Source organism: Anopheles arabiensis, chromosome 3, assembly GCF_016920715.1.
Source record: "Anopheles arabiensis isolate DONGOLA chromosome 3, AaraD3, whole genome shotgun sequence".
Taxonomy (NCBI): Eukaryota; Metazoa; Arthropoda; class Insecta; order Diptera; family Culicidae; genus Anopheles; species Anopheles arabiensis.
The window spans coordinates 68,668,481-68,690,647 of record NC_053518.1 but is presented as its reverse complement, the minus strand read 5'-3'; the positions used below and the strand labels follow the sequence as shown (position 1 = coordinate 68,690,647).

General features: G+C 47.2%; 5 protein-coding genes across 11 annotated transcripts in view; 2 read left to right on the top strand and 3 right to left on the bottom strand.

The window, feature by feature from the left end:
• The window catches only part of LOC120899602 (testis-specific gene 10 protein), a 33,839-nt gene extending 31,242 nt beyond the window's left edge, over positions 1-2,597 (bottom strand). For 2 of the 3 annotated variants that reach the window (XM_040305637.1, XM_040305639.1), the window contains exons 1-3: positions 2,254-2,597; positions 1,832-2,099; positions 1,352-1,566 (exon numbers count right to left, since the gene is read on the bottom strand). In XM_040305637.1, the coding sequence (XP_040161571.1) occupies positions 1,352-1,566; positions 1,832-2,099; positions 2,254-2,424 (654 nt within the window). In that variant the 5' untranslated portion in view covers positions 2,425-2,597. The remainder of the gene's footprint in view (positions 1-1,351; positions 1,567-1,831; positions 2,100-2,253) is intronic. The other variant, XM_040305640.1, reaches the window with a different exon arrangement.
• LOC120899609 (luciferin sulfotransferase-like) lies at positions 40-1,301 on the top strand. Its single transcript, XM_040305650.1, has 4 exons — positions 40-361; positions 444-907; positions 968-1,061; positions 1,143-1,301. The coding sequence occupies exons 1-4, from the start codon at positions 69-71 to the stop codon at positions 1,261-1,263; spliced, it is 972 nt and encodes a 323-aa protein (XP_040161584.1). The 5' UTR covers positions 40-68; the 3' UTR covers positions 1,264-1,301.
• A 281-nt stretch (positions 2,598-2,878) lies between the features above and the next one.
• Positions 2,879-4,809, top strand: LOC120901295 (general transcription factor IIH subunit 4). Its single transcript, XM_040309091.1, has 3 exons — positions 2,879-3,252; positions 3,329-3,433; positions 3,508-4,809. Exons 1-3 carry the CDS (start codon positions 3,062-3,064, stop codon positions 4,715-4,717), a joined length of 1,506 nt encoding a protein of 501 aa, XP_040165025.1. The 5' UTR covers positions 2,879-3,061; the 3' UTR covers positions 4,718-4,809.
• A 539-nt stretch (positions 4,810-5,348) lies between these two features.
• Positions 5,349-11,113, bottom strand: LOC120901294 (BAG family molecular chaperone regulator 2). Of its 5 annotated transcripts, none has more exons than XM_040309086.1 (4): positions 10,796-11,113; positions 8,246-8,778; positions 7,883-8,025; positions 5,349-6,727 (listed from the first exon to the last, which is right to left on the bottom strand). In XM_040309086.1, the coding sequence occupies exons 2-4, from the start codon at positions 8,482-8,484 to the stop codon at positions 6,363-6,365; spliced, it is 747 nt and encodes a 248-aa protein (XP_040165020.1). In that variant the 5' UTR covers positions 8,485-8,778; positions 10,796-11,113; the 3' UTR covers positions 5,349-6,362. The 5 variants fall into 5 exon arrangements, with proteins under 5 accessions (XP_040165020.1, XP_040165021.1, XP_040165023.1 ...); XM_040309087.1 differs by lacking the exon at positions 10,796-11,113 and adding an exon at positions 9,465-10,007; XM_040309089.1 differs by lacking the exon at positions 10,796-11,113 and adding an exon at positions 9,691-10,007.
• A 2,855-nt stretch (positions 11,114-13,968) lies between these two features.
• On the bottom strand, positions 13,969-21,496 carry LOC120902542 (zinc finger protein 423-like). Its single transcript, XM_040311374.1, has 2 exons — positions 18,974-21,496; positions 13,969-15,171 (listed from the first exon to the last, which is right to left on the bottom strand). The coding sequence occupies exons 1-2, from the start codon at positions 20,931-20,933 to the stop codon at positions 14,390-14,392; spliced, it is 2,742 nt and encodes a 913-aa protein (XP_040167308.1). The 5' UTR covers positions 20,934-21,496; the 3' UTR covers positions 13,969-14,389.
• Between the last annotated feature and the right edge of the window lie 671 nt (positions 21,497-22,167).

The following is a 22,167-nucleotide window of genomic DNA, read 5'->3' as shown; positions in this document are numbered from 1 at the left end:
GATCGATCGCAAAGCTGCGTTGCGTTAGTTTAACGTTAGCTGCAGACCGACCAACAGCCTCTGCAACGATGATACGGTACGAAAAGTACAGCAACCAGTACACCGATCGGATCGATTGCCCGGGCACGGAGAAGCACTACCGGTTGACGCGTGCCGACCAGTGGTGCATCATGATCGAGAAGTTCCTGCCGCTGGTAAGCCCCATCCAGCAGATGGCCGTCTACGAGGACGATGTGTGGGTCATCACGTACCCCAAGTGTGGCACCACCTGGACCCAGGAAATGGTTTGGCTGCTGAACAACGGGCTCGATTATGCGCGCGCAGGCAAGCTAACGCTCGAGGAACGCTTCCCTTTTCTGGAGTGAGTGTTAAGCGGGTGGGGATTGATAGTTCTTCTTTCCAGCTTTAGATTTTGACATCTCTAAACAAACCACTCTTTAAAGGCTCTCCGGTGCCCTTTCGCTAATGGATGGTGATTCGGTCGGTCGGGTGCAAGATTTACCCCGCCCGCGCCACATTAAGTGCCATCTGCCGGTGATGCTACTCCCGGACGCGATTCGTACGGTGCGGCCGAAAATTATCTACGTCTCGCGCAACCCGAAGGATGCGGCCACCTCCTTCTACCATCACTATCGCAACATCGTGGGCTATGACGGTCCGAGGGAGCACTTTTTTGACGCCTTTCTTAACGATAGTCTCATCTACGCACCGTTCAGTGAGCATGTGCGGTCGTACTGGGAATGGAGCAAGCAGCCGGCTGGTTCGAACTGTCTCTTCCTAACGTACGAACAGATGAAGCGCGACTTGCGGGCAGTGATTGGGCGGGTTAGCAGCTTCCTGGGCAAGCGGTACACCGAGCGCGAGGTGGACGAGCTGGAAAAGCATCTTTCCGTGGAGTCGATGAGAAGTATGGTGTTGAACACTATTTCATAAAAGCGTTACAAAGGTTATTTTCCCACCATTTTAGACAACAAATCGTGCAACATGGACGATCTGCTGGAATGGGCCAGGAACACCACCCACAGTGAGGAGCGTAAGCAGCTCTCGAAAACGAACTTCCAGTAAATGCTCGCGAAATCGATCGATTGGGTGTGTGTGTGAATAAAGAGAGAATATTTCTTTTTTATGTTTTTCCTTGGTAGGTTCATACGCAGCGGTACGGTTGGTTCCTACCGCCACGACATGGACGATGACTACATCCAACGCTTCGAGGAGTACGAAAGGGCCGCCACCGAGGGCACGGATTTTGATTTTTTCTTCTAAAATAGATGCAGTAATAAACCCGCTACAAGTTTGTCGCACCCGTGGCCGCAAATTAAATTCAATAAAATAACTCATTTCCACCACCAACCTGATTCTTGAGCGCATCGATGACTCCCTGCTGGTTTTGCGTCTCCACACGCAACCGTTCCACCTCGTGCAGCACGTCGACCTGCTTCATCTGGTTGCACGGACAGCGGCAGGTCGGTGGCATACCTCCCGGCTGCTGCATCCCGCCCTGTTCGCAGCACTTGGGCGGCTGGTAAAACGTGCCCGCCCGAACAGTCGAAATGAAGGGTTTGCGCTCTGGGGGGAAAAAATGGACGAAAACGGAGGGTTTTATTAGGTGCGGAAAAGCAACCAACCACTAACACTTCCCCGGAGGGACCAACCACACTGGAACAACGAACAAGGTGCTACTTTTCACACGCAGTTAATCATATTCTCCCCCAGCCCCCATTTCCACTGTTGACGCACACGCAATGGCGCACACACAATCGTCATTAATCGATACTATAGGGCGGGGGAGTGGTAACCCTCCCACAACACACACAAAACGACCAATACTCACGCTTGTTGGCAGTGTCCTTGCGCGATTTCACACTCTCGCTCGAGCCCGTTTGCAGCTCCCGAATCTTACACTCGGCCGCGAGACATTTCTCCTCGAGCTGCTTCTTGTCCGCCTGCAGCGATCGTACGCGCGATCGCAGCTCCGTGTTCGCCAGGATGTGCTTATCCTGCTGCTTGATCAGCTCCAGGTGCAGCGCGTTACATTCGGCCAGCAGCCGCGAGTTGTCACACTTGTACGGCTCCACGCCCAGCTCCCAGGCGGACTTTTCCTGGTGCGCAAATGAGGTAAATAAACAGTACAAAATAAAACTGTTAATAAAGGCAATGGTAGAGGGACGCAGGACCTTGCAGGTCTGCCTCTAATGACTGCGGTTTGAGCGTTGCCGAAACACCTGCCGATGGTTGCTGTGATTGTGCCCGTACCTGGTGCAGCTGTTCTATCCTTTGGTTGGCACATTTCAGCTTTTCCGACGTTTGGATCAGATCGTCCAGTATTGCGGAAACGATCCCGATCGCGCTGAGCGGCAGCGGATGCCCAAACCCAAGCACATCTAGCCGCGTCCGCAGCTCACTGTGCCGGGCTTCAATATCCATCGTGTTTCGGCTTGTTTCGCTACTGGCACACTTATTTTTCTACTTGAACAGACAGCGTAACTACAATGAACACATTTTGGGACGGAGAAAGAGTGGAATTTTAATGCACAACACGCACGACACGCACTGCGCGCTCGGCGCGATTCAAAATAGCAACGGCTCGCGGCGTTTGTTTACATCCCGTTGACAGCGAGACCCAAACAAACCGTCGGATGCGCGCGCCCAGCGGAACATACGTTCTTTGAATTTTGAGAATCTTATAAAATTACGAACATTGGCAATAAAATTGGTTATGAAAATTCGTTTTTGTTAGTTTTGAATTGTTTAATCGTTTGAAGGGCTATAAGAAGGATTAAAAAATGTAAAATTCCCTTGCGGAATATGTCCATTCCCATCCATCCGTCAATATACAGCTGTCAGCGCTTCCATCCAAATGTCAACCAAGCCAAATAAATGCTCCTGGCAGTCCTTGGTGTTTTATTTACGGTGCGGCTTGCTCCGGCCTCGAGCCAACCAACTTGTCCGTGAAATCCTGCCGGCCTCAAAACTAGTTTTTCGCAAATGCTGTAGCTCACCCGCGGCTGCCTGCATCCGTGAGAACAAATTGACTTCCGCACCCTCCCGCGTACCGGCAAACATGTCGGAGGCTAAGAGCAGCCAAGGTAACAGCGGCACCACCAGCAAAGGATCGTCCTCGTCCGGCTCGTCGCTCATCACCAAACCGGCTAATTTAGAATGCAAAGATTTGGAAGAGTATCTGAAATCGCGACCGCCCGAGGTGCTGGAAAAGCTGTACAACTACCCCGCCATCTGTCTCGCCGTGTATCGGTAAGCTTCCATGGAGATGCGGTATCGCTTTTATCTTTAAAAAAAAACCTGTTCTCTAATGCACCAACTTTTGCAGCGAGCTGCCAGAAATAGCGCGCCAGTTCGTTATAAGAATTCTGTTCGTCGAGCAACCGATTCCACAAGCGGTCGTGTCCTCGTGGGCAACACAGGTCTACGCAAAGTGAGTACAGGTTCGATGGAGAAGATACAGCTCGCACAGTTCACTAACCCACTCCCCCCCTATACCATTTCCAGAGAAAACACATCCGTCTCGCAGGTGCTGACCGAGCTGGGCGTATGGCGGAGCGCGGCCTATCCGGGCGGGCTGGCCGCCTGGGAGCTGTGCCCAACGTTCAAGAAGAACCTCAAGATCGCACTGCTGGGCGGCGGCCGGCCCTGGTCGATGTCGAACGCGCTCGATCCGGACCAGAAGTCGCGCGACATCGACTTCCTGGACACGTACGCCATGTCCCGGTGGCGCTGCGTGCTGCACTATATGGTTGGTGCCGGTAGCTCCAAGGGCATGGAGGGGGAGGGCATCTCGCCGGACGCGGTGCGCATCCTGCTGCACGCCAATCTGATGAAGCGGGACGAGTCGGACGGCAGCCCGGTCATCACCCGGCAGGGCTTCCAGTTTCTGCTGCTCGACACGCAGGCCCAGGTGTGGCACTTTATGCTGCAGTATCTCGATACGTGCGAGGCGCGCGGCCTCAACCTGCCCGAGTGTCTGTCGATGCTGTTCCAGCTTAGCTTCAGCACGCTCGGCCGGGATTACAGCTCCGAGGGGCTCAGTCCGGGCCTGCTTACCTTCCTGCAGCATTTGCGCGAGTTCGGGCTGGTGTACCAGCGGAAGCGCAAGGAGGGCCGGTTCTATCCGACGCGCCTGGCGCACAACATCACCTCGAAGAACGCTACCCACGCCACGACGCTCGCCCAGGACCAGGAATCGAACGCGACCAAGGACAAGGGCTACATCATCGTCGAGACGAACTATCGCGTGTACGCGTACACCGACTCGAACCTGCAGGTGGCCCTGCTCGGCCTGTTCACCGAGCTGCTGTACCGGTTTCCCAACCTGGTGGTCGGTGTGCTGTCGCGCGATTCCGTCCGGCAAGCGTTCCGGGGCGGCATTACGGCGGAGCAGATCATCAGCTACCTGGAGCAGCATGCCCACCCGACGATGCTGACGGTGGAGCAGGCGATCAACAGCAAATCCTCCCTGCCGCCCACGGTCGTCGATCAGATAAAGCTGTGGGAGAACGAACGGAACCGGTTCACCTACACCGAGGGCGTCGTGTACAATCAGTTCCTGTCGCAGGCCGACTTTATCACGCTGCGCGATTACGCCCAATCGATCGGCGTGATGATCTGGCAGAACGAGCGCATCCGCACGATGGTGGTCACGAAGAACGGGCACGACGATGTGAAAAAGTTCTGGAAACGGTACTCCAAGGGTGGCAGTTAGGTTATAAGGTTGGTTTAGTTAGCGTTAGGAAGGAGCGTGCGTGAAGTGTCTGCGGAATAAAGAGTGTTAATTCATCTAAAAAGCAATGGAAACCATTTTTTACATTATTTTTTTTTAATATTTTGTGTATTTTGCATATGAGTTTATTATTTTCCAGTTGCAGAAACCGGTTTATCCCTTTCTGTCGTCTAGAATACATTCCGACAGCTGCCCAAAACGGAAGATGCTTCCTTCCGGAAGTTGACAGCGGATGTGTGTACATCCGGAACAATCCAGTTCAAACAACATCATTACTGACCTTAAGCGTTTGTACAGCTTCTTCTCTGCGCTCTGAGGAGAAGCTTTTTCGGCGACAGAGTTTAAGCCTTTTCCTCGCGCGGTCAGCATGAAGGGGCAGTGAGTGTTTTTCTGTGTAATCAGAACTGATTTCCTTCCGGCGGTTTTGTGATGTATTTTTTCCTTCCATTGAAAATCCCTAAGTACTAGCGAAAAACCAAAAATTTCTTCAATTTTAAACTATCTTTGAAAACTAGACCATGCTTGTACAAACAACTTTTTTTTAAAACAATGCTTTAAAGGGAAGGGTGAGATTTCTTATCGTCATTTAAAAGTGCAACAAAACCATTCTTTGTTCAGTCTATTCATGTACTATTTCCGTTCCTTTCTTCGTCTAAACTGGTATGGTATGGGAAAAACGGTTCATGTTCCACCTAAAACCTTGCCATTCTTCGCAAATGCTTCTCACTGAAAGAACGTTAAACTCACTGGCACGGAAGATGTGTATCGATCAATGAAGGAATAGTTTAGACCGAGATGATTAAAAAAGAACTGCTAATTTAATACAGAATTGAAGAGGAGAATTCATCGGATCGTGGAAACGCAATCATTTTCATCATCGCCGTGTTACAATTCGCAACGCCGCATTTTCTTTTCATTGCTACAGATAATGGCTAAAATAGTGGAAAATTATGAAAAATTACAAAAAGTACAGAATTAAACGCGCGCAGAAACAATTACAACACCCATACTCCCCCGTTCTCCATTCCAACATAGATGGGGGGGAATCTAGCAGCGGCGCAACAGCGGGCCTTCGTGTGTGACGCATCCAATGTACGTCACTTTAAAAGAAAGGTGCCCCGGAATCTAACAAAGCAGGAGCGGACAACTGCTAGAAGCAGCAGGTATTCTACCACCGTAAGTTCGCTCTGTGCGTCCGGTCCAATCAAGCGAATTGATTCATCCCTTCTGTTTCCTTATTTTACTGCATGTTTTTTGTGCTGCGATTGCATAAGCTTTTGTTATGAATTATGTTTGATTTACCAGAGCTTCCGATGGCTCCGTCTAAACTGCTTAATTAGACCCCGTGCGCTTCCCGGTCGCAGGCACATGGTACACACGCAGGCTATCCCTCGCCAATGCGGTAACGAACACCATGTGCGTCCTCCCTTTTCCTACCTTTGGAACACCTTTAACCCCCTCGTCCTTCGCACTATCTTTCCCACTCTAACGAGGTATGCCTGACCGGAATTCCAAGCCGTTGTACCATATGCTATGCGCCCATGCGCTGCTGTGTTTCTTATCCTCCTTCCCCCCTCCCAATTTGCGTTTCGGTCACGGTCCCAGCATGTCCCTTCTTCTTGTTCCTTCAGTGGACGATCGTTTGCTGGGTCAGGTAGACCAGCAGCGCCTGCAGCCGCTTCTTGATCGTCTTCTGATCGTCGAGCGTGCAGCCGAGCAGGACGCTCTCGAACTTTTTGTCCGTACAGACCGTGTGCGGGTCGACGTCCGTGTACACGCTCGTGTCGGTGGTGCTGCACGCGTTCAGATACTGTTGGCACTTTTGGCGCGAAATTACCGGGTCGGCGCTCGCGATGATCAGATCGATCAGGCTGTTGACGTGGTGCAGCGAATCTTCCTGCGCCTGGTCGCGCACCGTGCACACGTTCAGCTCGACCGTCCCAAGCCGGCTGCTGATCCGCTGCACGTAACAGTCAATCTCTTCACGCTCATCTAAAAAGGAGAGGAAATTGAAAAAAAATGAAATGAGTAATTAGTCAATCAAAACGATTGAAGGTTAGAATTCCAAAATTGTTTTTAGTCCTACGCAGCAGATGAAGTGCGCAAAGCCCACTCATAACCGATTCAAAATTTATACCGATTAAAAGCAAATCTTCCAATAACGCACCTTTTACGGTGAGAGCTTCCACAAACGTTTCACAAACCTGAACTCAAACCGAACCGAAAAAACAAAACCGGTTATAGCGAGCTGGATGGTACCAAAGCTGGTCAAAATATGGATATTGCTTCGTCCCACCCAATCCGTGCGTGGGTTTATTTATTTTAGGAAATCTCTTCTTCCCCTGAGAGAGGTGAAAAATTGGCACGCACCCGAAATGTTGACGGTGGGACCCCTTTTCCTTCTTTGTGCTTGAAATGTGTCTTTGTTCACATTTTGGTTTGAAACACCATCTTTTTTCCTGTCCAACCAAGGGTGGTAAAGGGGATTAATTTAAAATTAAGAATTTCAAGCAACACACATCATCGTCTGCACATTAACGCTCTTCCGCGTAATTTAAAAATATTTCGCCCATGTTTCTATCGGAAATTACAATTTTGAGCATGTTTTTGTGACGCATCTCTTTTTGCTCACCTACAGCAACATTCGTTTGTGATGAGGATGATGCCAAAAAATAGAAATGCGCGTCTTCCCTGACCTAGCTCAACATTAGCGGAGAGCATGCGTCTTCGTCGTCGTCGTCATCGTACACAAACACGCACACATAAAAGCATCGAACATACCCGAATCCGAATGGGGGGGGGATTGTTTGCGATAATCATAACATCCTCCCCCCAGCACACCATATCAGCGGATGATGCGACAAATCGCACCCAAAAAAAAACAAAGAAAAGAAAACATTCGACAACATCTGTGTCGGGGGCCGTCTGTGGAATGTTCTCGTATGTGCTCAAACGTTCTCGAAGGTATGTTTTTTTTTCTTTTTCTTTCGGTGACGAGTGCGAAATAAACTAGGACTGGGCAATCATCCCCCCCATGCCGATTGGGTCCCGCGCTATTGCACTTGCTTCCCTTATCGGTCTTGAAAACGAGCGCAAGCTGATAATATTTTGTATTTTAAGTTGAAACACCCACACACACATACTTACTCTCATTTAGTCCGGACAGGTATTCGTTGTTCTTGAGCAGATCCACCGACATCGCCAAAAAGTCCTTCTTGTCGCGCAGCACCATTGCCTCCTTGCGCAGCGATTCCACCTTCGTGTCCAGCTGGTCTAGGATATCGATGAACCTGGTCGTAAAAGAGCGTTACAATTAGAATCGTGTTGGAAACATGATGCCTTTCCAATGAATGGTGGGGTGGAGTATTCTTGCAAATTTGTAATTCTACATCTGACGACGTGCAAACACTGTAACTTGTGAACACACTCAAACGACGCAAGAGAGAGCATGAGAAAGTGTTGAAACGGGTGAAAAAGATCAAAAATAAGGGAAGGGTTCGTGGGCAGCACCTTTCCATCGGTGGTTTGTTCAGCCAGCTGCTGCCGGCCTCATCGACGCGGGGCGACCGGGGCCACTCGGAGCTGGTGGAGGCGACAGCACCACCGCTACCACCGCCCATCGCATCCATCACACCGACCATCACGTCCGACACAAACATGTCCACCTCCATGCTTTCGGTGCCGCCGGTCGTTGCCGCTCGATTGCCGGACGAGGATGCTGTACCACCAAACACGGGTGCCGATATCATTGACGTTTGTAGCTGCTGCTGGGGAGGTTTTCTTTTCCCTTTGTGGTACACAGTTTCCTTGGTAACACGCACGGGCTGATCACACTGAAGCGGTAAATGTGTCTCTCGCGCAGTCCGGATTTGTCAACTGTCACTTCAAACGCTTTCAATTGTTTCACACCAAATCGAAGACGAACCACACACACCGATACAGGTTCAACACAACTGTTTGTCACATACACACACTGTCAGGTGGAGGTACGGTTGTGTGTTCTATTGCTGTCACAATTCGGTTGCCTTTTCGAAATGTTCTCGCTGTTTCCCCCGGGAAATGCAAGGAGACCGCGCGCGTGTCCACCGAATCACAACCAAAAACCAAACCAGACGGAACACAGGAACAGGGACCGCGTGTAAAAAAGGGAAAAGAGAAAGATCGATTTAGTAAAAAACAGAAATTAACACTTCAGTTACCTTGTCGTGCTGGTCACTGCCGAAGGGCCGAACTCGGCATCGAACTGCTGATCGAAACGGGACCGCTTGGCGCATCTACCACCACCCCCTCTCGCACGCGACCATTCGTCACCCATCTGGCCGTCTGATGCTGGCCGCCAATAAAAAAGGCCACCACCACCACCAGCTTCTTTCTTTTCCGTTCAACGCAACCAACTTTTCGACTGATGGCGCGTTGCTCGATGCACTTTTAAAACTATTTTTCTTTAACTTTTAATTAATTGCGACCAATCTTATTCATTTTGAGGGCACACAGCACACGGCGCCAACCAACTCCACACACCAGCACACACACACACACACTTCTAATTACGCACGCAGGCCGCGCTACCGTTGTGTCTCTGGCGACGCGCAGGAAGCAATGCTTCTAGAACATTTTCGAAAACGGGTGCTTTTGCTTCCGCTGTCTGCCGCGATATGGCTTCTTTCAATTTGCGCTTGCTTCTGGCTGCACTTTGCTTTGTGCGTTCTGTGCATCCAGAGATCTGCACCTGCAACCTGCAACTCGGTCCAATGTCGGTCAAGGACGGAACGGAAGGATGGACGAACTAAACAGAGGCACTCTACTACCACCACGGGCCACACTTTTCTCCCTTCTATTGTGCGCACCGTTTCAAACTAAACAGCACATACACACACACACAGCATCCCATCTTGGCGGTATGTAGACATCAGCATCATCCCCCCTTAATGTCAGTTCAATACGGTTTTTCCGACCTGGCATAGTGGCGCACAATCACAGGAGCCGTTTGCTTTCTGCAGCGTTTTTCCTTCCCGATGTTCGCATGCCCGTTTCACAAATTTTGTCTTTTTTCTTTTCACTCATGCTTAAGCACTTTTCTTTTTGGGCGGAATTTTCCCGAGGAGCAGCAAAAGGTGCAAATCTTGCCGATCGATGGCGGCGCGTTCCGTGACGCTCTCTTGCGCTGCTGCCGCCCAACCTGACAGTGTGTATGTGCGCGCTGGTGGTTCGAATGAATTTTCCAGAAGCAATTCCCCTGCATGCTCGGTGGTAGGGAGCGAATGGCAACAACATACGGCAACAACACCGTCCTGTCATAGCAGCTGACCTGGGACCTGGGCGGGGGAGGGGGGGGGGCTCGCGTGGAGGTGAGGTGTTTTTGACGGACATGCCAGGCACGCACGCACACAGACACGGCACGCAGTGGGTTGGAAAAGAACTCGGAGCAGCATGGCCCTGCATGAGCGGGGTGGAAAATGACGATTCTCGGTGGAGTTTGGGGTGTGAAAACTGCATCTCTTCTTACACCTCGTTCGTTCGCTTTCGCTTTGTTTGTGACAAACGGTCAACGAACGTATGCGTACACCTTTATGCTAGTCGGCCGCTGTAAACCATTCTAAAATGCACTACGCAGTATGATCCGGTGCATTACGCACACACCTTGGGCAAAGGGAACGGCATAAAACGGGGAGGTAAACACGATCAAATTATATGCGCTGAAAAGGGGCCGACAGTGAGAAGGCCTTGGTGCTATTGGTGGTGGTGGTGGTGACAGAGACGGTGGTTACCTTATCGACCCTTCCATCTTGTATTTGCGGCGAGGAGGCACGACAGTCGGTGTGATTTTTCCGCAGAACTTTTCGTCGTCATTTTCACACTTTCGTTAACCCACACACCGAAACACGCGGCGTGGGAACGGGGTGCGAGGGTGGGTTCGGAAAATCAATGTTGATTCTAGTGTCGCCGAGGGGATCGAGTTTCTGGGCCGCAAGGGTTCCGTTTCGATGCGCCGATGTGGAGCCCTGCTGGAAGCAACCATTTTTCTTCCGAACGGGTAAAAAACAACAACACCGATCTTACCTGTATTTTGCGGTACAATTTTATCGCCGTTTTTTCCACTGGTCGCCACTAAAACTGTTGTTTTCACGCTGAAGGTGCACGCACCGTTTTCTTCGTTCGCCGTTTCGGCCTGCTGCGCCTGCTGAGGGCTGTATGCCGTTCGCTGCTTTCAGGTTTGACGTTTGACGATGTTTTGCGCTGTGGGCTTGTGTGTGTGCGTGCGTGTGCGGTTGTAGTAGTGCGGGCACAGGGAACGTGCGATGCAGCACGCACGGCACCGTGTAAACGAACTGTTTTGCAGCAAATATCGAAACGTTGATGTGTAATTTACGAAACTATTTTCACATTATTTGTGCGGACAGAGTGAATTTACTAGCTCTGCGTCGTGTGGTGATGATGATATTGTACCAGCACGATGGGGAACAATTGTGAACACTTATTTTGAAGCGACAAGCTGTACAAACAACCCTTCTCACATTGCGACATAACCGTTGGCGGAGATGGAGTTTGCGACGGAATCGGCGACACACGAGAAAAACAGGAGATCAGGAGAGGAAAGATGATCTCACATCACCGATGTGTTGATAGCATTCGTTTGAGCGGTTCGAGGTGATTCTTTGAAATAGCTCTTGAATATTCGCCTCGAATATGAAATTAAAAGAAAAATAAGCTAGATTTAAATTACAGTAAAGCACCGTTTACCGGGCTCATCGGGGCGCGGGACCTGCCCGATTCCGTGTTCGGAAACAATTCCGGGACCGAATCCGATGCTGGAATCAATTCCGATTCTGGAGTCGGCTCCGGAATCGTTTCCGGGATCGAAATCAGCACCGCACTGCAGCACTGCAGAATCGGAATCGACTTCGGAATCGAAATTTGCTCCGGTAACGGAATCAGGGGGCTCCGGATTCCGAGCTCCCACCACTACCCAAAAAGCCACATTTGTTTAGGCAGCTAATTTTGGCATGCTAAAGATCGCTGCTTTAATTCACCTTTTTCAGTAGATAAACAGCATCAAAGTTCCAGGCGGTCCTGCTAAATAGCGCTTAAGCAGCTTCCTTGTGCCACGGCGCCAAGGATTATTTTTCTTTGTGTTTTATTTTCAAGCAAGGCGTCATCAATTGGCGCGTGGCCACGGAGGTGACAAAATGTTGAAAAAAAATTCAACATTTAACCTTTAAGTTGGCAACCGGATACCCGGGTATTTTTTTCTACTTTAAACTGCAATAGCTTTTGATTCATTGCTTTTATTGACCTGAAATTTTCCGTAGCCTTTAATTAACTTTATCCTTTAACTTTTAATTTATGATTTTTTGGTGCATAAATTGTAATTTTAAACAGCCTGTAAGTATTTTATTTTGATTTTTTTTAACTTTACCACGTAAGTTGGCAACCAAAATACCCGGGAATTCCATACATTTTGTATGGAGGATGACGTTTCTCTTCTTCCTCTTTTCGTATTGTGCTTATTTTCGAGTCAAATTCAAGCGATTCCAAATTTCAATTTGACCGTTAGTTTTATAATAAAATGAAAAAAACTTAATGAATAAATGAAATAGAAGAGAATATATGGTCGGCATTACTTGCTTACAGCATTAAAATATAGAAAGCATTGTTTACCTATGAAAATCGTTATTTTTTGCATAAAAACGTGTGGAATACCCGGGTATACCGGTTGCCAACTCTACGATTAAACACTGCTTGTCAACTGCAAAAATGAGCTTTTCTCGTGGCCGCACTAAAAATATACACAAGAAAATTTTGAAAATTTGACAAAGGCTCAAAAAAGTGACAAAAGCTCACGTTTTGAAAAAATTGTCAGCATTTTGTCACTCCCATGGTCTTGCGCCTAATGAAATAAACAACACGATTTGTGTTTTTGTATGTACATGTTTATTTTAAACCTCTAAAAGCTCTTGTATTTCACATAGTTTACTAAAAAAATCTCACTCAATCACATCAAATTACTAAATATTCCCCCCAAATAGCCAAAATTGCTTAAGCAGCCAATGTTGACATCGAATGAAAATGGGTTGAGAATATGAATGCTTTCATAAGTAAGCCAAGGAAAATATTGACATCGAAATAAAAGATGTTAAGATCAATGGCAAACGTTATTCATTCTGTTGGAAAATCCTGTATGCTTAAAAAAAAATCACCCAGTTTTTATTAACTGCATGTTTTTCCAATGAGAATATTTGAAATTTGCCATGATTTATAGTGTTTCTGATTATGACTCTGATAACCGTATTTTCAAATATCCTCCTCAGAACCAAGGTGTAATGAATGACAAGGTGAAGTTGTTCAGAGCAAAATGACATTTCTCGACTTGACATTTCTCTTCCTGGGGCTCCGGTATAAAAACCGGGGAGGGCTGGTGCGGGGTAATGAAATTTGTATGCAGAGAGTGACAGATGTCCCCCACAATGTCGCCCAGCAAAAGCGATAAAAATCAACCTTCTAAATACATTATCCTTGCTCAGAACGCAATGGCACCTTTGTATTGAGCTGTCATTTATTAAGGGCTTGGTACTTGTTTCGACGCAGCGTATCGCAACGCATTGCGTGACGCAGGCTGGTATCTGTTCGCTGCGTTCTGCATGGATATGTCAACACATTTTACAAAGAAAAACATTAACAGCAATAATGCCTCTTATTTATAGGTTCTGATGTGATTATAATGTTAAATTACAACTGTAAAATCATTTCAAGTTCTGCTCAAAACAGTGCAAAGCATGTTTTCTCTTTTTTATTGCATATTCCATACTGACCCGCACACACCTGTTTTGCAGCAATTACGAAATTACTTTCTCTACATTTATTTTGTTTTGTTAATAAAATTATTTAGTAGTCCAATTACACGTCCAATTGCGCTCGAAACAATTTAACGTGAAAAAATGTCGATTTTCACCCGATATGGTTAAACCATTTTGACAGACGCATCACGACGTGCGTCGAAATAGAAATTTTTCTACTTTCACGCTGCGTCGTGCGTCGTTAACGCATGCGTCTGTCAAATCCCATACATTTTGGCAAAATCGCAACGCATTGCGTCGCAACAAGTACCGCTCTCTAACTGCACAGATTAACGGACAGCCGGATAAAAGCTACCCGGATAAACAGCACATGACGCTAATTGGATTTTTTATCGTTTTTCTTTGATCACACTCAATAGAGTACTAAAACAAAGTCTATTGCGCGTATAATGCATACATGTTTCATTTATTTCAGTAGAGCATTTTTACTTCTTAATTAGTTTCCTACTAAACTGCATCAATTTAAACGCTCTATACACTCGTTAAAATACTCTTTGGCTGGCCAAACAACATAGACAAGTGCGCTCTATGGTCGCTATCGCAGCTCATATTCCATTGTAGTTCGATGATTGGTTTCCAGTTTATTTGGTTAAGATTGTACAGACGGGTTTTTGTTTTCACCATTTAATTCCATCGTGCTTCGTACCTACCTGCGTACCTACCACAACCTTATCACTAAAAAAATCCCTTCCTGCCTATGTTTAAAAGTCTTCGCCCCTATCCGCGGAGGGCGAGAAAACAAAGGAAGTAAGTTGTAGAATTCCCCTAGAAAAATAAAACACATCTACATCTCCCACGCTTAATCAAAGTTTGGCTCCAGCTTGATAATCGATACATCGTCGTTTATGAGTGCAGCGCCGTAGCCGTCTTTCGACTGTTCGGAATTATGCTTGAGATCGTTCGTGGTGGTACGACCACCACCGTCACCTCTTAACGACGAAGAGGACGGATACATGGCCAGGTCGGCTTGCTGCTGGTGCTGAAATAATCGGTCGGAATTGTATAGCTCGTCGTCCTCGCTCTCTTGCTGCTCCTGCTGATGCTCCTTCACCATGTGCCGGGCGAGCTGGTTCGGGTTGCTAAAGATTTGCGGACACTCGTTGCAGCGAATCAGCTGCACCTGCTGGTTGGGCTCTGGCTCTTCCGGCACCTTCCGGTGCCCTTTCAGATGCATATTCAGCTGCCTTAGCTCGAGAAATTTGGCCGAACAGATGCGGCACTTGAAGATGATTGAACCGTGGCTGCCGGGCTGGACGCGCTGGGACGAGTGGATCAGCTGGTGGCGCAGCAGCGTACCGCGGTACCCGAAACGGTAATGGCACACCTTGCAGCCGTACGGTTTAGATTTGTCGTGATTTTTGCGCATGTGCATCGTTAGGTAGCAGTTGTAGGGGAACTTTTTATGGCAGAGGTCGCACTGGAACTGGGACGGTTCTTCAGTGGGCGATGACGCGGTAGCACCGGATGCGGTCTGCCGCCGTTCAAGGCCCCGCGGGCTATCATCTATCGGTATTAGGCCGCCAGTGCTGTGGCCGTCGTTGTCTAGCGAATCGTCGTGCTCTATTAGCTCTACGTCATCATCTAAAATTTGGAAAAATTGAACAATTAAAAAATGAACATAAAATATATCATATGTGATATAATAGTCGCTCTTTTGTAGAGTAAAAGAGGAGTAAATTAATTTTCCAGTGCAAAATGGTAAAAAAATGTTACAAAAAATATGAAAAGAAATGAGAAAAATTATGGAATGAAAAACTATGCAAATATAAATTGTAAAAATATTAAAATTAAATGAAACAATTTACATTACAATTATAAAAAAGCATGCTAAAATAAATTATATAAATTTAAATAATAAATTGTTACGAACTATAAACCTCTTAACAACATTATAACCAAACTGTAAAAACATGATAGGGACACAAACGAAATAAGAGCAGAACAGAACAAAGCAACTTAACCATTTAGCTAGAACAAATAAACAAACAATAGATAAAAAATAATAAGTAATAGTAATAAATAATACATACATAACATAAATGAGGTAGCGCAAACTGAATAAAAAACATATACAAAAAAATAGAAAAAGACATTAGACACACTGTGAAATGAAAGCATAGGTTAGAATAAATTATAAAAATGGAAAAATATTTAAAAAAAAATGAAAATATTATTATCTCGAGTGAGCAGTTTCAGGCACTCCACAGCAGTTCGGAGACAGGCCAAGACCGCAATGCGGTTGTAGCGCCAGATAAGTACAAACGTAAGTAAGTAATCTTTTTACTTCTTTAATACAAACTATAAAAAACAGTACCTAGACATACAAAAATAAAAAGAACAGAACAAACAAACTAACAATTTAACTATAACAAAAGAACAAGCAATAGATAAAGAGGCAAAAATAAGTTTCATTACTTTGTTGAAATTAGCAATAAACAAAATTTATTTTAAAAAAACTAACAAAAAAATTAAAATATAAGCTTGAATTGCATTTAATCCATATAAGAAAATAAGGATAAAACACAGATATCAACACAAAGTTTGAAGACATGTTATAATAAATAGATATAACCAATATAACCTTTCGACCAACTTGCATAAAAAGTATGCAAATGTATTAAAAAATTCAAACAAGTCAAACATTCACAATAATCATTAATTTTACAAGAAGAAACTAAACTTCTAAATTTTAGCTCTATATGCGTAAACCTAAAAATATAAATTTAAAAAATAACTAACTAAACTATCTGAAAAATAATGATAAAAAAGAGACAAAACAGAGAAGTAAAAAAACAAATACGTTGCTTAATTAACAACGTTTAAAACAACAAAAGAAAACATACCACAACGAACACTAACGTACAGCCTACACCCGGAAGTGCGACATAATGCATTAGCCCTCAATAAGAGTGGAGCAAAAATCAATACGAGAATAAACAACTAACGACGAACATGAATGGCTATAGAGCAGCAGTAGCAGCAGCAGCATCGGTCACATATTAAGTTGAGCAACGAAGTACGAGAAAAAAAAGGATACCGAGCTATTTATTTACTTTGAACAATTTCCCATAACTTCTCTCTCTCTCTCTCTCTCTCTCTCTTTCTATCGTCCTGCCTCTTTTATCCGGGAAAACCCATTCCACCACGATCACCATCACAACGGAAAAATGTACCCCCTAAAGGAAACTGAACCGCGGGTCGAAGGGTTGGAAGGTAGATTGGGATGCCCGAACCGAACGCGAGGGTGGTGGTGGAGGTGGTGGTACGTAAAACAAAGCTACTAGCTGTTTTCTTTTTTTATGTTGTAGCAAAACACACGCTATAGGCCATGGCCGGAAGGAAGAGGGACGTGAAACCAGCGCACCAAACCCTCCGGAAGAGGGGTGAAACTACGACTGCATAAAACTGGTTTTAAGTTTCGTAGGAGAGTATGTAACCCGCCTCCAGCATGGCGCAGAGGTGCTATGGGGGGAGTCACAAAAGGTTGGAAAACTTTGGGTAAGAAAAGTGTGTAAGAGAAGGTGGCAACGAGGCGATTAGCCGAAAGATAAATAGAAAGCTATTCAATAGAAATAAAATACAATACAACGCTCTTTCCCCTAACAAAAAACAATATAAAAGAAAAGTTAATAAACGATAAGTAACGAACACATAAGCATTAAGCAACGACGATATCGATTATTAATTGCAAACAAAGAGAATGGCGCTGTGTTCGATGTACTCGCGTAAGTGGTTGTAAAACCATTCGCTAAAGCTAATGAATAAAGTGGGAAAAATCGACACCACTACAGCGAACACACACACACCATCGATCGATCGAAAGGAGAACAAAGGAAAAGAAGAAGAGAAAAAACAGATTAAAACATAGACTGTTGAACAATACAATATGACAAATCGACAAAACCCGCACTGTCAACAGGAAATGCAAATAGTATAAAAAGAAAAAAAAGAGAAAAACTGAGAAAAAAACAGACAGAAGCAAAAAAAGACACATACAAACACAAACACACTCACAAAATGGAATTTGTATCTATATAGTTTTGTTCTCTTTTGGTGTACTTGTGCAAGGGAAGCGCACACCGAGCATGGCCTGCCCCGACGAGGTTTGTTGCTAGCGTTAGCAGAAGATAGCGAAGAATGTAATAGAAAACCCATCGGTCGCAACAAAAGCCAATCGCACCACACGACCACCACCGTCACTAACAACGTGCGCACACCCGGGGGGATGAAGGCAATGACGATGACTCTCGTAATTTGAGACCGAAAATTGCACGAAGACGATTATGAGAATCTAATATAAGCAGGGAAAGCAAACAGGCAAATGCAAGATGGCACAGCAATACGTTAAAGAAATGGTTAAAAAGCAATACATTTTATCAGGTAACACAGAAATAGATAGTGGCAACACTCCCTCTCACTCACAATCGCTCTCTCTCTCTCTCTCCCTCTCTATTCCTTTAATGTCTTATCAATTTCGCTGGGTGGTGTTTGATGCTTGTTTTTATGCCCATTCAAGCGCCACCTCACTCACCCCTCTTAATATGAACATAAACTTATGTGCGCGTGTCTGTGTCTGCCAGAGACAAAGTGGTCTTGTGGACAAGTTCTACACACAGCAAAAGGGAGGACAGAGAGCGACAGAGAGTGTGTGTATGTTGTGCCCTGCTTTTAAAAATTGCATAAAACTTGCTAAAATCTATCGATTTCAGTGGAATGTTTCGGTTGGCGGTGGGGAAAAATATGGGAAAACGAGCTTGTTTCCGGAGATTGGGAAACAACATTTCTCTGTTAATACTTTTCCCAACAAATATATCATACACACACACACCACCTACAAAGAGACATACAAGCTACAAATGCGCGGGGAGGGAAAATATGATGATGATGACGATGATGAAATCTGTGTATCGCAAGGGTGGTTTGTGCTTATTTTTTGTTTTCTGTAAACTCAGCTTTATCGCAGTCGCAGGTTGGGCTTGAGCGGCCAACCACCTTTCTCGGGGGGGTAATGTAATTTTACCTCAAAACGTTTTTTAAGCCCGTCATTGTGTTTTGAGTGTGTGTGTCGAACTTATTTTTATACTAAAGCTAATGGTAAATCAATAACATCAACACAAATTAGAAGCTTGATGGAACTAAAACTAGACAAGTGAGAGCCGAGAAGCAAAATGAGAGGATGAGAGAAAGGTTAAAAGGAAGCAAAGCCAAAAAAAAGGTTCAAATTGTGTTATATAAGATGAAAAGAAGAAACGGGTACATAATAAAATAAAAATGATGAAGCTAACAAGCGGAAATATGAGAACAGGAGAAAGAACAATTAAAGTTAAAAAGGAAGTGCATAAAATGTCGCCTGCTCTACTCTACAAGTACACAGTATGCATACCGGTTGGGTCGGGCAGTAGGCGTCGCTTTTTATCCATTATCCGCTTCCCATCCAGTAGGCGCATTTTCATCCCGGGCAGGGCGGTCAACCGTGGCATCATCCTCGGCTGCGAATGTCCCCCCCCACCGGTCGGCGTGCCGGACTCACCCATCCTCGACGACACGATGCCAACCTGCAGCCGGGTGTGCTGCTCCTTCTGGTGCTTCTTCAGCGCTTCCCGCTCATCGAACTCGGTGTCGCACACCGGACACACGTACGCCATGTCGCTCGGCGGTGCCGGCGGTAGGGACAGTTTCCGCTTCAGCCCGCTCGGACCACCGGAGCCGCCGGGTGGACTGTTGTTGTTGATGCTCGTGCTGCTGTTGTTATTGTCCGTGCCGGATGCCGCTCCGCCTTGCGCCTTTGCCACCGGCACCAGCCCGAGCGCCACCGGATCGAGCACGCAGGACGGCTGATCGATTTGCTCCGGCGAGAGGGGCGGCAGTGGTGGCACGCTCTGCTGCATCTGCTGCTGCAGCTCCTGCTTGACCAGCCGCTCGAGATCGAGCCGCCGCTCCTTCTCCTTCTCCGCCGCTAGCAGCTCGTGCATCTTCATGTGCGTGTTGAGGACGGTTTCGCGCGCAAACGTCGCCTTGCAGATGATGCACACGTACTCGCTGCGTTCGCGCTGCTCGTCCGGCCGCGCCCCGCCCGGCACCCGGAACACCTGGTGCGCCTTTTTCAGGTGCATCGTGAGGGCGCGCTTCGCCACGAACACCTCCTCGCAGCGGTCGCACGGGTACTCGCCCACCTCCGAGCTGCCCGGCGACACGCTCTTCTCGTCGTGCACCTTGGCGTGTTGGGTCAGCTGCGGCTTGGTGGCGAACCGGTACAGGCACACCTCACACTTGAACGGCCGATTGTGCACCACGTGCACGTTCCGGTGGCGCTTGAAGCGCACGGACGAGTTGAACACCTTGCGGCAGATCGGGCATGTGTACGTCATCTCGCCGGTGCTGTCGTTCTGCGCCTCGATCACGTCCTCTCGCTTGATCTGGCCGGCGCCGTGCGTCACGATCTTGTGCCGCACCAGGCGCAGATGGCTGGTAAGCGTGCAGTAGCACACGTCGCACTTGAACGGTTTGGCCGGGTTGTGCTTTTGCGCGATGTGCATCCGGCACTGGCTCTTGTACGCAAAGTCCTGCTTGCACAGGCCGCACACGTGGTTGCCACTGTCCTCGTCCTGCTGGTAGTGCTCGTCCACGAACGCTTCCATCGGATCGGGCAGGTCCGCTTTCGACTCCTCCAGCAGGTTTGCGTCGTCTCCCTCCTCCTCCTCGCCCGGCTCACGGCCACCCTCCTCCGTCAGCAGGCTTATGTCGGGTTGAATGCTGAGCATGCTCATCTCCCCGCTCGCGTCGTACACCGCGCCCGGGACGTCCTCCTCTTCGGCCCTACCGCCCGGTCCGTACCCGTGCTCCTCGTACCCGTCGTCGGGCGTTTCTTCCTTCACACGGATCAAACCGCCGTCCGCTGGCGGTGCTTCCGCCGGCTGCAACACCTCGCCGGCCAGCGTCACCTTCCCGGTCGGTGGTTTCCGGGACGTTTCGGCGCGCAGCTGCTCGTCGCTGGCCAGCGTCGTCTCGTACAGATCGTACGCCGACAGCAGCTTCCACTGGCAGTTGCGGCAGATCTGCTCCGGCAAGCCCTGCACCGTTTCGCGCTGGTTCAGAGGCAAGCACACGGACAGCAGCATGGCGTACAGCGTCTTCTGGTCGTACTCCGGCACCGGGCTGTGGATGGATATCATGCGCGGACGGGTGGAGAGACAGATCCGGCACACTACCACCATCCTGCCACCGACGGCAACGGCCGACCGTTGTGTGGCTTCGTTCGGTGCGGCCGCTGTCATCGGTTCACTTTTCGTCCCGTGTGGCGACGGTGGTGCGGGTGGTGGCGGTGGCGGCGGCGGTTCCTCCATCCCTCGCCTGCAGCGGTGCCCTGGGGCCTCCCCGTAAACAACAACAACAAAGCAAAGCGAACACCTAACACTACCACGGCAACACTGTTTTCGCTTTACTGTATGTGTGTATGTGTTTGTATGTGCGCAGACTTGATAAGGTTGCGGAACACAGGAATGCGTCCAGCAAGTGTCGCTCCAGGGGATGTAATATGCAATCAGTGCATCAAGCGAACGAGCTCGGCACTGTTGTAGCTTCGCTGCCTGGATTCTGACAACTACAACAAAAGCGCATTTGACATTTGCTGTGCGCTCTGACAGCTACGCTGTGGCCGCATTTTGGAGCTCCACTGTCGATTATGACCGTTTGGTAACGGCATTCTATTCCACTGTGCCCGGCTAAATGTGTGTCGAGCCGTGATGGACGGGTTTTGAGAATGTGCTCTGATTTCTCGCATTTTCGTTTGCAGATCTTCATGATGCAAGGGACACTTCAGTGTTTAAGTGTACTGAAATCCACTTATTTGTGTATTTTCATGATTTGATTCAACACTCGCCGCACGGTCGGAGCGATTCTACACAATTTGAACGCCATTTTCGAACAACAGAGCGAACAAGTTCGAATAATTAACCCTTTCGGTGTCAAGCAAAAATGTATCTTCATTTTCCAGACATGTAGAGCATACGAGAACATGCTCAACTTTGGACGTGTATAACTTTCAAATGCATGATTTAATTGCAATTCCATCGAAATTTGTGAAGATCCTACTCGTTGGTTCTATTACGTGATATTTGATTGATGTTTGGTTCACTTGCTGGGTTTCTACGATTTTGGTAATGGTCAGAATCTTGCCGCATGCGGCAAGAAATTAGTTTTCTCAATTTTCTACCTGTATAACCTCTTTTTTGATGTTTTTTTGCTTCTCGGATAATCATTATATGAGGTGATTTTAAACATTTGAAATTTAAGGCCAAAAATATACGGAACGGATACACGCCTAAAATAAAAATATAAAATATAAATATAGATAAAAATATACGCCTGCTTTCAAACACATGTACAAACTGTCAACGGCAACTTTTTTGAACTGCCATGTCTATACATTTTTCAGCAGGCGGAATTCCGCTGCCGCCAAATTTCGGTCCGTGTATTTTAGCCTAAAGTCAAATCGCATGCGACGAGGTTCTGACCACCCAAGCGCCGATTAGATTAAGCTTAAACGACTGGAAAAACGAATGTCAAATCATATAAAAA

What these genes read in the sequence shown, in the direction of transcription:
- LOC120899609 (XM_040305650.1), top strand. Translation starts at nt 69, where the DNA reads ATGATACGGTACGAAAAGTACAGCAACCAGTACACCGATCGGATCGAT. An exon ending in GAACGCTTCCCTTTTCTGGA is followed by an intron (nt 362 to 443) that starts GTGAGTGTTAAG and finishes CACTCTTTAAAG; the next exon opens with GCTCTCCGGTGCCCTTTCGC. An exon ending in CTCTCGAAAACGAACTTCCA is followed by an intron (nt 1,062 to 1,142) that starts GTAAATGCTCGC and finishes TTTCCTTGGTAG; the next exon opens with GTTCATACGCAGCGGTACGG.
- LOC120901295 (XM_040309091.1), top strand. Translation starts at nt 3,062, where the DNA reads ATGTCGGAGGCTAAGAGCAGCCAAGGTAACAGCGGCACCACCAGCAAA. An exon ending in ATCTGTCTCGCCGTGTATCG is followed by an intron (nt 3,253 to 3,328) that starts GTAAGCTTCCAT and finishes CAACTTTTGCAG; the next exon opens with CGAGCTGCCAGAAATAGCGC. An exon ending in GCAACACAGGTCTACGCAAA is followed by an intron (nt 3,434 to 3,507) that starts GTGAGTACAGGT and finishes TACCATTTCCAG; the next exon opens with AGAAAACACATCCGTCTCGC.
- LOC120901294 (XM_040309086.1), bottom strand. Translation starts at nt 8,484, where the DNA reads ATGATATCGGCACCCGTGTTTGGTGGTACAGCATCCTCGTCCGGCAAT. An exon ending in AACAAACCACCGATGGAAAG is followed by an intron (nt 8,026 to 8,245) that starts GTGCTGCCCACG and finishes TTTTACGACCAG; the next exon opens with GTTCATCGATATCCTAGACC. An exon ending in CCTGTCCGGACTAAATGAGA is followed by an intron (nt 6,728 to 7,882) that starts GTAAGTATGTGT and finishes TCTCCTTTTTAG; the next exon opens with ATGAGCGTGAAGAGATTGAC.
- LOC120902542 (XM_040311374.1), bottom strand. Translation starts at nt 20,933, where the DNA reads ATGGAGGAACCGCCGCCGCCACCGCCACCACCCGCACCACCGTCGCCA. An exon ending in CCTACTGCCCGACCCAACCG is followed by an intron (nt 15,172 to 18,973) that starts GTATGCATACTG and finishes TCCAAATTTTAG; the next exon opens with ATGATGACGTAGAGCTAATA.